Genomic DNA, 18,502 nt, shown 5'->3' on the forward strand with positions numbered 1-18,502 from the left:
CTGTTTGTTTCGTAAGGTGAACCACCACCGCTGCTTTTTCCTCCGCCAGCGCTCCCTCCGCCAATAGCCTACCACTGTCAAGTCTGAGAGAGTAACAGAAAAACAGGACCTCCGCTCAATTCATTCAAAATAAAAACCCTTACTGATGACAGACTGTCTGCAAGAGGGGTGGCTAACAATAATTATCCTTGGGACCATGTGTAACTTGGTTTCAACAGGCAACCTGATGAGAAAGCATGCCAGTAAACTCACAATGGGTTTGAGAGGGTGCTATTATTTACTAAAGAGCTCCAGAATTTGTTTCCACATTACATCATCACTACAGTAGAGCCTGTCAGTCTGCTTTTCATTGTGTTCAAATCAATAATCTCACAGAACTGGTTATTAAAGAAAAAAACAATTGCAAATACCTTCAGTGTTTTTACTTCATTCTTATGTTCAGTGTTTTCCTTGTATAAATAATTAATTAATAGCCTAAATAGTCTTTAACAAAATAAAATAGATGTACAAATTCGTTGTAATTCACAATAACATATCACAGTCTGCATTTATTACTGTTTTATGGAAATAGGAAACACTTGATTGACTGAAACAATGCTGTTCCCAGGTGACCTTATGAGGCTTTTATTATGAAGGCCACATCTTCTTTCTTCTGGTTTACCCGTTTGGTCTAAAGCTGATTTGTGCAAGTCTCCGGTTGAGGCATGGAGGGCAGCCGGCTTTCTTCCAACAATCACATAGGCTACCACCGGCACAAAACCGTGGATGTATGCCTATTAACGCACAAAACTTCTCAGCAGTAATTTTACCCGGAAACAATAGTGAATAGTGAATTATTACGCGAACACAACATTCAAATGGTTGGTTAGCCGAAAATGTAGGCTACGTCACTTTAGCCATTATTAGTCGTTTATTTAACCCTAAGTTAAGTCACAAAACATAATCATGAGGTTATGCCCCAATTTGATAGTCGTACATTTTTATCTTTATGAAATGTGTACAACCCTGTACAAAGCATAATGGTTTGTCAGGAAAGGATGAGCTGTGCTGCCCTCTGGCGACTAAATGGGTAATGGGTAACTCAAAATGTAATGCGCTCATACTTTATCATACAGGGCTGGGTCTCATTTATAAACGTAACGTGGCGTAGGCCTACGCACAAAACGGGGCTGAAAATGTGCGTACGCCACTTCCCACGCAAAGGTTGTGATTTATAAAAAACAAACTTGACGGGAGAATGTGAGATCCTCCACGCAAACTCTGACCGATGCGCATTTCGTACGCACATTTTGGAGACAACTGGGAATTGGCGACGCAGATGGTGAGGTGGTGAACTGAAGTCCGACTGCAGAAAGTACATTGGGAATAACGATTACTCGTAATATTTTCAAGTATTGATGCCTCACGCACATGTTTTCACAAGGGTTGGTGATGGCGCAGTGGATATGACGCATGCCTTTGGTGTGGGAGACCTGGGTTCGAATCCCACTGCGATACATCAACCAATGTGTCCCTGAGCAAGACACTTAACCCCTAGTTACTCCAGAGGAGTGTAACCTCTGACATATATAGCATTGGATAAAAGCGTCAGCTAAGTAACATATATCATCCACGTTACCATGAAGATTAAATCCAGCAGTGCTATATGCGCTTGTACTTAGTGATACTTGTTCCAAAATCCAACTCAAATCTTTAATAAAAATTCGTTATTAATGTTTAATCGGCGCTCTCTCACCGTCACATTGACCGCTACGGAGCGTAGGAGGATGAGATGGCCCGACTGCATGGAATACAGGATAGCATCAAATACCCTAGCATTAGATAACAGCAGAACACAGTGTAAATAACTAAATTTATGTCTTTAATACTGTCCATATATCATCAAATGTCAAAGTCTGGAAATACAGTCGTTAAGCTCTCGCGCAATCGTTACACTTAATGTCCTCGTTATCAGTCCGAACTTTAATACTGTTCGTGACAAAACCTGCATGAAGAAAAGTGTGTTTGCCTATTAGACTTTCGTCTTTAAATTGTATCTCGGGGTGGGGGATATCCACTAGTTGATGCTGTGTTGGCAAGGTGTTAACAATCACAAATTGTTGTAAACATATACTGCGGTGAACCCATGCGTAATGCTGCATGATGGCACTGCTGGCCCTGCAGGAGGACTACGCCAATGGAAGAAACAGGAGAAAAAGAGGCTTCAGGGACCATGACGATGACTAGCTAATATGACGATTTAAATTCCCTAAAGTATGGAAAGCTGCGCTCTTGGATCTCTGTACTGAATTGGGTCCAGTAGAGAGGGCAAATATAGGTCCTCGCCACTCTGGGAGCAACCGGCTGTTTCCAGAGGGAAATGGCAGACAGCTAAGTGTTTATATATATATATATATATATATATATATATATATATATATATATATATATATATATATATATATATATAATCTTAAACTTTATCACTAAGGCTTGTTTGGATATAATATATATAGTTCTGTTAAATCTTATCATATAGGTCACTTTGTAAACCTATAATATGCACAAACAAGATATATGACACAATAAAGGAAAGGGAAAAAGCCAAAAAGCATAATATGAGCACTTTAAGGTCCAGTGTCTTACTAAATTGCTGGGCACAGCTGCTCCTTACATGATACAGCTCCCAATCACCACACATTCACAGCTATGTTGCCCAGTACAACCATATAGTTGGCCACTGTCTTGCTCGAGGTCACCTCAGTAGCACAATCTCTTTCCAATGTAACAACTTACCTCTAAACCATTGCTTTGTCCAGACTTAAGGGGGCAAACGACCAGGCTTTAAAAACAATATTATATCACACAAAAATGTTAACAACAGGCCTTTTTCACAGCACACATTTTGACTTGACATAATGGCACAGTTACTAATAACATTAATGATGGCTCTGTTCTATTTAAGTGTCCCAGTAAGTCATGGCAGTGTGACGGTGAACCAGCGTGCACAATACGAGGACCCTGAAACTGAATCAGTTAAATGAAATTCAGCCGTCATTGATTTTATTATTTCCACATGTGTTTTTTACTGTGACATGTCTACTATTTTCTTTCAACATGAGAAATATTTACACAGTGGGATTTATTATTAGAGGTTTATCTCTTGTGAAGACCCTACAATAGATAGTGAAGTACGCCACTGGGATTTTGGCATGATTAGGGCATACCTGTGTGGGTATTATTTCAAACAAGAATTCTCTGTATCTATTTTTAGCATATTTTGGGGGGCATTTATCTTGTCATACATAACTCTTTTGGTACTGTTAGAAATAATAATTAGAATAAACTCCAGCACAATAGTCATTAATTCAAAATGATGGAATTTTTCTAGTTTGAGTATTGTCAAAGACCAAGAAGTGAGGCAACGAGGAAAGTAGGAGCTTTGATAAAAGAGGTCAGCAAACTATAACTCTACTGACAATAGCAACAACAAATCAGAACGTTAACTGAACAAAGTGACCTAACTGAATAACCGTGCGTTCACGGACATCGGAAAAACGTTTTTCCGAGTGAAAACGTCATCATTCACGTCCCTTCCTGTCGGAATCAGAGGTGGGAAACTCGGGCCAGATTTTGCTAACCGAGTTTCCCAGTTGGTGACGCGTTGTTGACAACTGACGTTTGATGTAGGCGACTTTGGTTCACTGAACATATTTCAATGACAATAAACTGTTTATTGTGGACAAATGCCTCTGCTGAGAAACATACACAGACATAACATGTTTCAAATTATTCATAAATAGGCCTATGTATAAAAAAACAACACATTATCCGTGTCCTTTCCTGTTCGTTGTCCTGCAGATAACACAAACACCTGACGATGTGCTGTTTGTATGCTCGCATAAGAAAACAGCTGCAAATTATTGTAGCCTCCATGTTTTCACCAGGTTTTCACGCACCTGATGCTCTAGGCTACGCCAAACATTTGGTGGCAGTCATGCAACAAGTTGTTATGCCAAACGCCAATATAACAGAAGAAGAAGAACACGCATTCCCGACCATCCTAACCATGTGAACACGGGTAGTCGGAAAAACAACGTAATCACGGGGGCGGTCCCTGTTATTCCGAGGTGGCATGAACGCGCCATAAGACACAAGGGAACATATACTGGCTTGGCCAAACCAAATGACACACAAGGTGAAACCAAGATGGACACAAATACAAAGAAAACAAAATAAACCTAAATCCCCCCCTCCAACATGGCAGCACATGATATGGCTCATTTGGCAGGCCACAGGATGTAGAGTCCTCCACCATTGACCACGCCAGGAAGGACCTCCCCACCAGCATGGTAACAAATGACAAAAACATCATCATTAATTTAACAGAAAAATGATTATTTAACCATACAATGTGAAAATGTATGCACTCCATTTAAACAGTGTAAGAGCAAATAAATATGTAATCACAAATGACATAAACAGTGTAATGTCTACTTTTGTGAGCATGAATTATTTGGGGTGTGGCTGACTGCAAAATAAATTAACCTGTGTACTTCACATAAAAAGGTGAAATTGTGTACAGTATATTACCTCTGCTGGTTGTTACATGTGTGGCTTTGGCCATCACAAGTCCTAACTGTTGTAGACTGTGTTTTATACCCTTTCCATGGTGTCTGTGGTTTTTTAGGATAACACAATTAGGGCTGATTCAAACGGTGAGGGCAAGGTGAGTCACATTACACAATTATTGCCTTTCTTATGCCACAAGGGGGCAGCAAAGACCCACGCAGCACACTTTTATTAAGGGTAAATCAGTTGGTCAGTTTCAAGGGAGAAGGAAGAATTACTCATTTAGAGTGAGCACATTTGGGTGACCTCTGTTGAAAAAAAAATGTTCCCAAGGTGACTGCTTTCAATGAAAGTTAAATGTTTGTATTTGATGTCATTGCTGCACGTGGATACTTGCCTTTTTCTTTACATTGCCATGTAGACAGCTGGCCTTGAGGTTCAACAGGGTCTCCACATCAGCATGATCAGAACCAGAACTATCAACTAGTTTTGTCAGAGTTATGCACATTTAAACAATCTCCTCAGGCCACAGGTATGTGTGGTGCACCTCATCAGTAATATAGAAATGAGGCTGTATGTCATATGCCATGTGCCTGACCTACTAGTGGGCAGGGGTTAAATGCTCTCCCTCAGAGTTCCCCTCATAACGTTCTTATTGTCTGAAATTTGCTAAACATAAGCTGAGCTCAAAGGGAGCAGCCAATGCAGTGTATAGTGCTGGGTCCAGCATGCTTCCATTACTGCTCCTCTTATTTGATTAAATGTACCCTAACTCAGTCCAAACCCACACTGTGCATAATCTCTTCACGGATGATAAGCGTGTAATAAAAAGCATATTGAACTTGAAAGGGTACCGTATGTGAATGCGTGTAATTATGGATATCAAAATATCATCATTTGTTTAATTGTGAGGTCTTGCCAAGAGGTATGTAATTGCTTGAAAGAAATATGACTGAAATTGGATTGCAGTGTCTGAGATCTGACCTGGGCCTGGGTTTGTACATAAAGGCGGGGCGAGGGTCAGGCCTTAGGCCAACCTCCTGTTTTGCATGTGTATGTATTAGTCAATACAGAGAGCCTTATTTCACAAACCTTATTTATGACCCCAAAAAAATAACATTACAGTGGAATACACATTTGATGGAGAGCTATTGCAATTACAGCCAGCAATTGACTGAATCATCGCTTAATGTAATTGAAGAATGTGTCATAAGGTTTGTGCATAACCTCTCATGCAATTTGTATCCTAATAGGGATGCATTGCACTGTTATGAAATTTTAGGAAATATTGATAGTATAAATAAGGAGGCATTTTGGAATTGTTTTGGTTGTGAAATAAGCTCAGGGTCATTCATATCCGAATGAGGTCATATTTCTATTACTGATAGTGAGCTGATGTATAACTGGCTTGCAGTGATTCTATCACACTGTCCCCAGAGGTCAGCCAAGTCTGACCGAGAAGTTGTACTTGTTTATTATATATCCTACAGTATCAGGAGAACAGGTGCTGGCCCTTAATGATCCCTGTGGGAATTTGGTTTCATCTTTGATTAATTGTAATGTTAACAGGAGAAGAGTTATCCTGATAGCTTCTTGTTGCCAACCCTGCGGAAGTTTTTAGAGGGGCGAGAAAGGAAAAGGGTTTAAAAATAGACTCCATCAGTCCACGATGGGAAAAGTCCTGCCATTTTAATCCCGACAAAGCAATTTGCTGCTCATAATCAAGTGAACGGAAACATTTTATCGCATTTCCCTTTACAGTATAAGCTGGCCAGTTCCGCCACATCCACAGCAGAAATGAACATCAGTCTAATGCTGGTAAATGTTGGCTGGCTCATTTTCTCTGTTCAAACAGGTCTGTTGGCACATAACCAGCTATTGCTTGGAGTTGATGTCCCATTATAAAAACCTATTTCTTTGAAGTGAGTTTCTGGATGGAGTTTATTTTCCTGGTCCAGAGAATTTATCATAAATGTGAAATGAAAAAATAAATAAATAATATATATATGTGCATTTTAGTAAACCTCCAAAGTGCAGTTATTGTATGTAGCTCAATGTAAATGTATTCACAAACCCAACATTTCTCCTCTGAAGCTCAGTCATTTGGACAGACTGATGGCATGTAGGCTACATATGTGACATTTGAGTGGCTGGAGGGTAAACAGAGGTCAGTGCGTGATGATTTTTCTCTGTGAATAGTTGACAGTTCATCTTTTCCTTGAATAGATGACGCTGGTGTGTATTTATAGACACGGTATTTCTAGACATTTGATGAACCTCTGTTGACCAGAGGTCCTGTTAACAAACGCATGCGGTTCCTATTTATAAACCGTGGCAGTGTATCGACACAATTCTTTTGGCAAATTAAAGAATTATTGCATGTTACCTATTGTTTCGCAGGGTTGTCATTAAGATAGAAATCAGCAGTCACTGAAAACATCACGTAGATCACCTCGACAAGTTGATTACATTGGAGATTCACCAGAGGACGCGTTCTGAAAATAAACAGCTCTATTGAGTAATGTCATAGAAATAGCCCAGATAGAATGAAACGTCTAGTAGTTTTGCTCCAACAAGAGAGTAAGAAAAAAAACTCGTGCTGATTTGAACAATTGCCGGATTTTGTGCGAATCAAATCTTTGCATATTTTCCTGTTTGGAGCAGATGTATACCAAACAGTGGTGACCCCCACTCTCCTTTTCAATGGGTTTGGGGTGATGTGCGCCGCTTCTAAGTGGAAACTGTTGCTCTTCAATCTCAAACATTAGCGAGAATGCCAGGAATTCAATTGTGTGCAGGCATTGGGAAACCTGCAACCTGCGTGTGACTTGACCGGCCGGGTCGCATCACCGGTGCCCCGTGGAGCATGCAAGCTGTCATAACCGGAACGAGTCCAGGTACGCTCTTGCGTGTGTGCGTGTGTGCGTGTGTGCGTGCGTGCGTGCGTGTGTGTGTGTGTGTGGCACAAGCGAGGGTCAAATGTGTTCCTTCTACAATGAGTTGACCTCATTCGTCTTGTTGATTATAATCACGGTTATTCAGTGCGCTCAGCGGAAAAGACGATTGGAAGCAAAATCGCACATTACGCTAAACCTTTTCACCTCGTGCAGAAATAATTGAGAATTATCAAACATTTATTCATCGCCTATGAAATGTATCTGTATTCAACACTCAGGTTACTATTCCATAGTTGTAAATGAGAGAGCTGCAGTTGCATATGATGCTACATTTATAGGCCTAATATTAGGTACTAGCCTACAGGTTAATACATCGAAAACTAGTTTATAATTTTTCTTGTTTAAGGTATAACTCACAAAAATGTCATGCTAAACTAAATGTTCGAGCATCTGAATTATACAGACATGTAGCCTACTGTGCCAACAACTATTTCTACACAGGGTATAGTTTTTTTTTTTTTTTTTTTTTTTTTCCTTTTCAACTTTATGTTTATAGTCTGTTTCTAATGGAACAGTGAAACGGCCTGACACAAGTTAAATTAATTCAAATATTTTATATTTAAGAACTAATTAATTTCGTCAGTGGTAGGCTAGTTACATATAAGGTATAATATAATATATTCCCTAAATGAAACTACACATCTAAGCTGACATATCAGTGTAAAAGAAGACTATATTCTAAAGCAGGCCTGATGGAGCCATGAACCTCGGCTGGCCTTATCTCTGTCAGCCCCTGAGACATCCTGTATGCAGGCCCATTGTTCCCGGCCGACCGGCTGAACTGCCAACCTTTCTGCACAAATGCACACCTGCCGCACCCGAGTCCACACAGATATACTCAGTGTATGGCCTATGCAGAGGAGATGTGGGCTCAAGCTTTGACACAGAAAGTGTATGTGTAATTAGGCTAGGTGTGTTACTTGTAACGCATGTGTTGCAAAGGTACGATATTGCATGGGTAACATGTAACAGACCCCTTTTCCAGAAAAAAAAAACTAAAAACTAAAAGCAAGATAAAAACAAATACACTTTAAAATCTACAACCACGAATTATGTAGCCTATTATAGCTATTATAGCCTATGTAGGGAAACAACCGCTGATATCTGTAGGCATATATACTAATAAAAGTTTCTGAGACTATATATCAATAAATTCAACTTTATTGTTAAACAACAAAGAAAAAGCATTAAATTAATCAATTAGGGAATATGTGTTTACTGATGTAGGCTATTACGCCGAACATGAAAGTCATGAAATCAATCTTTGGATCTTAGTTTAAGTATAGCCTAAAGGTTAGTTACACTCGCCGAAAAACAATTTCTTGAAAAAAACACTTATTTGTTATTTTTGGAGGAGTGTTTAGAATACTCTTGCCTTTTAAACGCGCTCTTATCTCCTTATTGTTTACAAAACATTAATGTGAGGAAGCAGAGAATATACACAGCTACATTTCAGCTCCCTCTGCACACAGGAGGATCAACAAGTGTCAGTGTTTCTCTGACATGGGACCGCGATGGTTGAGTAGTCCAGAAGCTGATGGCATCTTCATTTCATGTTTCTATTACTGCATACATTTTAATAGGCACACGGCGTACGAAAGAGCTTGTTGTGCCCATTCATCCCGACGGCTGGCTGCTGGAGACATAGCGCTGACACAGTTTAGCCTATATGGTCAACTTTTTAACTCATAGCCTAGTAATATAACGATCCACACTTCCCATTTTAGCAGTGCGATTATGGTTGCATGCAGAATTTGTCTGCAAGTGATAGAGTGAAAATGCTCTCTCATTGAGTTCCCGTCCTTAAAATACCAGTCAGCAAAAGACCATGCACCTCCATGTCTGTTGCATGTCTGATATAAAGTTATACAAATATATGTGTAGCTTATTATATGGACTTCAGCAAAAATAAATAGTATTTTATTATATTTTGTAAAAAGAAAATGGACTGATATAAAGATTAGTGTTTTATTGTTTTGCTGAAAATGACTTTTTTTGTAATTTTTTAAATTATAGGCTATGTAAAAATGGGTCAACAAAATTGTAGGCTAGCTGACACACACAAAAATATCGGTGTTAAAAAACGCTTAGTCAATTATTCCAGTTTTAATAATACGAGCCTTTTCGTATGTTTCCTTACAACACGGTTGTTCCTTATGAATGCATACTGAATTTCAATCGAGCCGTTTATAGATGGTAAACTTAGAAAAAAAATCTTTAAATCTGCAGGGGAGTATATGGACAAGTAGCCTACCTCAAATCGAGAACCCTTTCAAATGGTGTTTATTGTCCAAACAACCCTTCACTAATTCTAACCAACGCACACTATTGACCCACAATCATGTACCATAGCCTACTTATGATGATAGCAGCATTAGCTACAACTAAGGTTACACACACAAAAAAAAGTTATTTTCAGAATCCCATTATTGTAATATATTACAAAATGTAATAATGGGATTCTGAAGAAGAAAAAAAATACGTTATTGCAAAGTCATCAATATTCCACCATTGTTTTAATTCGTTGGATCATTGACATGCAAGGGTGTGTGTGTGTGTGTGTGTGTGTGTGTGTGTGTGTGTGTGTGTGTGTGTGTGTGTGTGTGTGTGTGTGTGTGTGTGTGTGTGTGTGTGTGTGTGTGTGTGTGTTTGTGGGTGGACGATGAGCCTGTATTGACAGCACAGAGGGAGGATCGTGGTACACCTCCCAGTCGTGTCGGTAGACTCTGACTGGGCTTCAGCGTGAACTCCTGCGCCAAATACGTCTGATCCCACAATCTAAAATGTGATGTCAAAACAGTAAACTCATTCTAGTGAGACGCCCTTAAAAGTCAAAGTGAAAATATGATAGTTATTATAAGAGGGACGGGGTATTAAGGCGTTTCACTCGTCAACATCAAGGCTAAGCTGGCCCTCTTCTGGGGCTCGCGGGAACGCGTCTCTACAGTAATTCAACAGTAAAACACAACAAAGAAGGAGGAGCTGTCGGTCTGAATTTATACTTCCATCCCCCAGAGAGGACACTCTGGCAACACACGTCAATATTTTAGCAAATGACTCTTTGATAGGACAGCATGGGATGCATTTAATTGTTCTTCCTGTGTGATGTCACATTTTGCGTACTTAAAAAGGATTATTATGACTATGCCTGTACGCATTGCCGATTTCTTAAATGATTCTGTACAGTATTATTCAGTCGACACGTTAACTGCGTTGGTGTTATTAGTTTTATTGTTGGCAGCCCTCACAGTTGAAAAAAGGAAAAACTTAACTAATCCTATAAAATACTGCCAACTTCATCGTGATACTTAAAGGTTATTATTATTATTATTATTATTATTATTATTATTATTATTATTATTATTATGCTGCTGCTGATTTGCTGTTGCCATTTAGATGGAAATTACATTTAGGAAATATTATGGTAACCTCTTAAATTCGTGTTCATGATCACACATCCAACGCAAACGCAAAGACCTAGGGGTGGAATTCTTCGCATTTGATCAGATCTGTGTTTTTGTTTTTCTTGTCGTGGAATTAAGCCATCAAAAATATTATAAAATAATATATACCCGATAACGGTCCTCTATGCATCGCCATTATTCTACTGACGTATAATTTGTAAATTATATTCAATACAAATTAAATTCAATATTAAATAGAAACCTTAGCAGGGCCACATGAAATACTAATAAAATGATGCGTAGGCCTGCTGCGTGTTTTTGTAGAGCGGTTGAGCAGTTAACAGCCTAAATACATTTACACAGAACATATTAAATATTCTAGTCAAACAGACATCAGTCGCTGTGGGACATTATTATCACTGACACTGTAAATTATTATTATTGTTATTTTTATCATTACCTATTTATTATTATAGATAAGTTCTATTTATATCTGTGTTTTGATGTAGTCACACAAGTGGTATACATCGGCCCTAAATAGATTGGCATAAATTGCGATAAATGAGCAATTGAATAAATATAGGCTATATATTCATATGTATACATTTCCCAAGAGACAAAATGGCTGAATATCATACATTTTACGCGATAAACAGTGGAATAAGTGCAATGCCAAAACTCATAACCCTGCACAATGGTCTACCTAAGATTATATATGCTTTGCATTTCTGAACAAACTGATTTATGTTAACAATATAGTAGCCTACTTTTATGCTGCGTTACCTTCACAGAGTTCTTTATTGTTGATTGTTGATTGTCTAGTGCCAACAGTGGTTATCACAGTCTAGAGCATAAAACAGATTGCTTCATGACCACTGTATTACTTTAAGAAATACAAGTTTATTAAGAAATTCACAAACCTTGAAAAGAGGGAAAGTGCTAATTAAAATGAAACATGGCCCCAACATGAATGAGACAATATAGCTAATCACGTTTATAAAAAAAAAATAATAATCAGAAAGAATAACAAATCCTGGCACTGGCTGGAGTCATATTGGAAATTATATTATACATACACGTGGGATCAAGAAATATGAAAAACCCTGAATTGTATTGTTGGCAGTCTGGTGGATCTCTACCCTCACTTTCACCTGTTAACCCAACAAAGTTCACAACCATGACAGGAAGTGAAGTTTCGACATGCAGGCCTTGCTCAGAGCAAGTTACGAAGAGTGCCAAATTGAGCTCTGATTCAATTACATATTAAATTACTGACTTAATTAGGGCATCTTAGATTCACGTACATTTGGCAATATTTGGATAAGCCGTGCGTAAAGTTGAGAAAAGTCATTACGCATACCAGTAACACACAGCTGAAGCAATGTCAGCGATGTCTATCCCCGTGCAAATGAAAATCTTTTTATAGGCAGAACAATTATGACTACAATACCGAGTTATGGCCATCAGTCCAAGTGTAATACAGGCGCACGAAATGGCTCCCAGAGGTTGTACTACCTGATGTGTCCTGATGACTTCTTTACCTCCCTATTCCATTTTGTAAAACTTTCTCAACTCGCGCATACCTCCCCTTTGGCATTCATGTCAGCTGGACCCAAACAGCTCGTCAGATTAGTCTCTTCAAAATACTATTGGTTCTGTTTTGAAATCACAGGAATTAACTCTCACTCTCAGAGTCCTCATTTTGCAGGCCATTTGGTAAACTTTAAATATCAATCCTCGTGTGTAACGCCGAGTGTTTGGTCTCGTGTTCCCAGTAAGAGCAGTGCATCATCGAGAGCTCCGCCGGCTGGCGGGAGCAGGCGAACTGAAGGCCCGCTCCGTTACTGGAGGAGACCGGAGGTGGTGCCGCGGTGGCCGGGCTCAGCTGCTGGGCATGGTGGGGATGCGCGGGATGGTGATGGTGACTCATGCCGTTGTAAGAGTTCACCATGCTGGGGAGCGCCATGCTCTGCACCCGGGAGTACGGGTTATAAGATGAGGGGGCTGACAGTCCCTTCACGTTAACTGAACCCACGTTGCCGCTGGCCATTTGGCAGGACGTGTAGGACATCGGAGTCGGCGGCTGGCCTAGCGACCAAGAGTTGTTCATGAAGCTAGACTGCAGGTACTTGGGTGGGGACAGGTAGCCGTAGCCGTCTCCTCCAAACAAGGACTTCCCCGGCTGGAAGTGCGTCGGTGGAGGTCTAAACGGCCGCTTCATCCTGCGGCGTCTCCTGTAGTTCCCCTTCTCAAACATGTCCTCACAGGCTGGGTCGAGTGTCCAGTAATTCCCCTTTCTCTCCCCGCCGCCCTCCCGCGGAACTTTAATGAAGCATTCGTTGAGACTCAGGTTGTGTCTGATACTGTTCTGCCAACCTTTTTTGTTTTTCTCATAGAAGGGAAACTTCGTTATTATATACTGGTAAATACCGGACAAAGTGAGGCGCTTCTCTGTGCTCTCCCGAATGGCCATGGCAATGAGAGCGACATAGGAGTACGGTGGTTTCTGGGACGGATCCGGCTTCTCCGGGACTTTGTCCTGGACCGGCTCTTCTTTAGGTCGCTCCTTCTCCTTGGTAGTGTTAGTGTCGTGGATCATTAAGGTCATTGCGTCATCCTCCGGGTTTTGGTAAGTGGCCATCATTGCGCACACCAAAACAAAACAAGTCCAATGCAAATGCCTAAAAGCAAACCTTTTAGTGGTGGTCGTAACCTCGATGAGAAAAACGATGTGTTGCAGAACCTCGGGATGCACGGCGAACTGAAAGCTGTCTTCCAAACTGCTCACAGAGAAATCTTTATTTTTTCGGCTCAGTAGGTGACATGCATCAGACCTTCCTCTCTCTTCAACGGGGATTTTTGCTAAACTGGTCTCTGATGGAGGCGCAACCCAAGTTGTGGTTTGTGAGTCAGTAAGCCCAGCCCTTTCCTCTTTTTTTTTCAGGTCCACTGACAGGCTGCTTTTGCTCCAATGCACTCCCTAAAGAGACGTTGTGCGTCGTGATTTGTGCGTATTTGAGTTCCGCCTCCGGTAGTTACTGTGAATGAAAAAATAATCGCCTCTTCTAAATATGTTAAAATACGTTTTATCGCACTCTGGTCAAAAATAGCACACTATGGACATTCAACTAGGCTATATTTGCATTCAAACAGGATAAAAATCAATGAGAAACATTCAGTGCTGGAATAGACTGTATCATTTCATTTGCATAAAAGGCTCAGCCATTTGTCTTTTGTTTTGCTTTTTGGGCTAGGAAGCAAACGCAGAAAAGAAAGAAAGAGAGACAGAAATGTTGGTCAAATGAATTTGGGATATTTTCGTGCACAATGCCGCCAAAAATGAAATACTTGCAAGAACCAATATAAAAATAAATACATAAACAAATAGCTATCTTTATATTTGTTTCCTATGCATTGGCACAATCATATTTCATATGTTCAGTTTTGTGCCTTTTGGAGAAACGGTTGTTTCATTAAAATCCGTGCCAAACAACTTTAGTCAAACTATAGCCATGCCTATATTTGACTGAGCTCTGTCAAATGGAGGCTATTACTCCCTCATCTCAGACCAAAGACACACACAAAAACAACACACAGCTCTGAGAAAACCTGGATAGATAGTGCTGCTTAATTAGTTCACATAGACAGGGAAGTGCAACGAGAGGTATACATTTCTCTGGCCACCCATGAGGGTCCCCTCGGCTTTCTCCGGGAGTGTATTTCCGTGCTCTGGTAGTGTGTGCAGGTGGAACAGCATTGGCATGTGTGTCATCACCCTGCAGCCAGTCTGCAGCCTGGCCACAGCAGCTGAACCGCGGTGAGAGCCAACCATCTCTCATCGTGCAATTACCACAGACTCACAGTTTCAAGCGTTACAGCGCGATGTTATTTCTTGTTTCAATGTCTTTTTCACATGTTTAAGACGGAGAGCATTTCCCGATAATCTCAACACCACTGTTATGCCTCTGCATAAGTATTTGGCTTAGTTTAAACATGACATCATTCAATATGTTAATTAGTACAGCTATCAAATAACACAGCAAGAGATAAACCCACGTATTAATGTGCAGATCAATACAATGATTAGAATAGTTTTTTACCCAATACTATTCATATTTATAAATGGATAGCCTGTTGCATAGCTTGTTTTATGACAGAGGACACCAGTGTGAAAAATAACTGTGTCGTGTAAGGAAAGAGAGTTGATAACGACTTGTTTTTTTTTTTTTCCTTCTTCATTTTGGTGCTAAAATGTAATTTACTGTTCATTTACACGGGACGCACAAATTGATAGAAATATGGTGAAGTTGTGTGTGTAAGTTTGTCACACAAAAAAAGCAGAGACCACAAAACAGACCCCCCTTTGTATCATAGCCCGCTAGTGTTTAGGTTTACCTCGTGATTTCGGGAGTTGTTTAGTCTTCTTTTATTGTTCCAGAGAAAGTTTGTGGTCTTCTCGTTCCCCTCTTCTGCACTTGTATAAACATAGAAGTAGAAATCACCCAACACACTTTTGAGGGAAGACCTTTCAAAGTGACATTTTGTTTAAATTTGTCATAGGCCTATCTGTTTAACATGGATATTTTGGCAGTTTGCATTGAACTACTAAAACCTTTAAATAAATATATGAAAATAGGAATAAGAATATGAAAAATAAGAAAGTCAAATTGTTTAAGCCTGAGGCTATAGCTTGAAGGTAGCCTATATTTTATTCATCATTTAGGCAAATAGACATTATCAATTTGGTTCTCCCCGTAGGCTACATCACCCTAAAACACTACTATAATCTAACTATAGCTAAAATGCTTAGTAGCCAGAAATGTCCCTATAACAGAGAGCCTGTAAGGTTATTCCAAAGTCTAGGTTGTCAGACTACCAGGTATTTTGACTTTAAGCTAAATAATTGTTTCTCTCTATTGCAAATGGACATAGGCTACTTGACAATTTATAGGCAGATTCCCCCCCCCCCCCCCATTACTACCTGTAACGTGTTCGGATCTGAGCAGCCGCAGTCACGCGCGTCACGTCACAACAAAGCTGAAAACTAGTATGTCGACAATCCGTAAATAAAACAAGGACCCTGAAACTTGAACTGGTTGTAAGCTTCAGTGAGGCGCTGAGGAATGTTAATTTGATAGTATAGCCTATTTTCGTAGGCAGGGGCTTTGATAAGCAATAAACAAACACATAAACAAACATGCCTATAGGCCTACTAATAAATAAAACAAAATAAATAACAACATAAAAGTAACGTATGGCTACAATGCATAGGCCTACTAACATATTTGCTTAGTGTGAAATGGGCTCTTATGGGGGATATTTGCTCTGCACCGAAAGTTTGTTTTTGACACATGATTTCTCAAAATTCTGGCAATTTCTGCTTTATTTTCACCATGAAGAAAAAAATCGGCATCAACACCTTTGCCACTGACAGCCTATTCAGACATAAAAAAAACAATAGGAAACGGTTGTTCTGAACCACATACAGCAGTCTACAATGGGCCTCTCACAAAAAAAGATCATTTTAAAAAGCAGCCCTACATGTGAGCAAAAACACACGACGTACAGTTATTATTGGCCTGTTATTATTATTTTTTAATTAATTTGACTTTATTTATTTAACATGTTTAAATAACAGTGTATCCTGTGAACATCATTGTTCCTCGTGATAAAGTGTTGGGGCTGCATGAGATGACTGAGACAGGGCAAGCACTCCAGCGACTGAGAAGGCTACAGAGTCAGTGTTTTGTTCTTAGATAAATATAGCCTACATCCTCTAAAAGTCTTTCAACATCTCTCCAATAAACGCTCCAATAAAAAGATCCAACAGGCCGCCCCACACTCTTAGACACGCACTTCTGACAAATTAATTTGCATTCATGTAACATATAGGCTATCGTCATATATCCCAGGCCTGTATGAAACAATATATCCTATATTTTAGTGATAAGGCTTGTCTATAGGCCTATCTGTTGTCACAATCACAGGCCTCCGTTCCCCTAACCTCCCAACGCGCGGCTTGCGTGTGGTACAATAAACTGAAGAGCCATCATTGCAACGGGCCGTAATGTAATTTGAAAGAGTGGAATTCCTGTCCTCGCGCACTTCCTGCCCTCGCAGGTCTAGGACTAGGATGTTTATGATAGCTCGTGCGGGTGGAATGCGGCGGACGGATCCGCCGGGTCAGGTCGGGACCGGAGAACAACCACCCGGGCTGGAGAGGCTTTAGGCAGGCTCTGGCAACATGGTAGGACCAGAAAAACTGGCGAGACAGCTACATTTCTGTTTTTAATGTAGGCTATTATTATTATTATTATTATTATTATTATTATTATTATTATTATTATTATTATTATTATTATTTGCCTATCATTATTAATTTAAATCATAATGCAATGTCCTCTCATACAATATAATAGTCTAATCATAATCATTAAAATAACCACTCTACTATAATACACAATGTTATAAAAATAGGTTACTAATACCAATATTATTATTATTATTATTAGTAGTAGTAGTAGTAGTAGTAGTGGTATAGTAGCAGTTGTAGGCTAGTATTGGTAGTATTAGTTGCATTGTTTAAACCATTTTTATTTTTCAACTAGCTATTATTATTAAAATGCAAATTCTCCCACAACTTCATTTCTTTTACTAAGTTATCCTATACACTGGCTTACTTTTTCAAGGGAATCAACCTCTGTTGTATAAAGATAATATCCCAAGGATGCACACATTGAATTGAACTTTATTCTGTGCCTTTTGTAACAACACATACACATCCTCTGATATAGCTATAGCTAAACAAAACAATCTATTATACATTTTTGTAAATGAATTGCATTGATTATGTCATTCCTGAATGTTATAGGATTAGATGGTTATCAACTGCATATTATCTGTTCGGTGGGAGAATATATTAAAATGAAAGTAATGCAAAAAAATGTTGTGGATCATGAAGTGGAGCCGCTTTCTTGATGTGAGATCAATTTAACATGGAATGATAGTCCCCAGACTCAATATATAAATGATTACAATTTAATGTCAGTGTCAAGCAGCCTGTTGAAGAGTTTTGTAATCCTTGATTCTTTTTTACTGTAGTTTTTCCTTACATGCAAGCAGGCTAAGGAATTATGTCTGAGTTAATGTGTGTTGATTGCAAATCAATCCCATGTATGTGTGCTAAACATAGACAGTATACAACAGTGTTAAAACATATGCTTTATTGTTTCATTATGAGTCCATAAGCATTGGTGCCATTGCCATGGACATCTTACTGGTTGTCCCAGTTTGATCTCTCTGGGTTGGTCTCTGGTTCATTTGCATCTGGCTTGCTTGCATTATTAAACATCAACAATACATCTTCTCTCCTCAATGGAATCCTTATAAGATGCAGGAAAGAGATGGGAGATGGGGGATGGAGGGATAGAGGGATAAGGTGAAGAGGAAGAAGAAGGATGTACCCTCAGCCCTCATGCTGCGTCTCCAACATGGCTCTTGTTCCTCTCAGAAAGAAGAGAGAGATAGAGCAAATAAACACTGACCACCAGATTCCAGCCATCTCCTTTACATCCCCGCCCGCATGGATTA

The 18,502-nt window shown here is 39.5% G+C and overlaps 1 protein-coding gene across 1 annotated transcript; it reads right to left on the reverse strand.

Annotated features, from left to right (window-relative positions):
- Positions 1-11,792: 11,792 nt before the first annotated feature.
- On the reverse strand, positions 11,793-13,822 carry foxl2a (forkhead box L2a). The gene has a single exon (XM_031283709.2). It carries the CDS (start codon positions 13,554-13,556, stop codon positions 12,636-12,638), a length of 921 nt encoding a protein of 306 aa, XP_031139569.1. The 5' UTR covers positions 13,557-13,822; the 3' UTR covers positions 11,793-12,635.
- Positions 13,823-18,502: the final 4,680 nt, after the last annotated feature.

Source organism: Sander lucioperca, chromosome 5 (assembly GCF_008315115.2).
Source record: "Sander lucioperca isolate FBNREF2018 chromosome 5, SLUC_FBN_1.2, whole genome shotgun sequence".
In the NCBI taxonomy this organism is placed as follows: Eukaryota; Metazoa; Chordata; class Actinopteri; order Perciformes; family Percidae; genus Sander; species Sander lucioperca.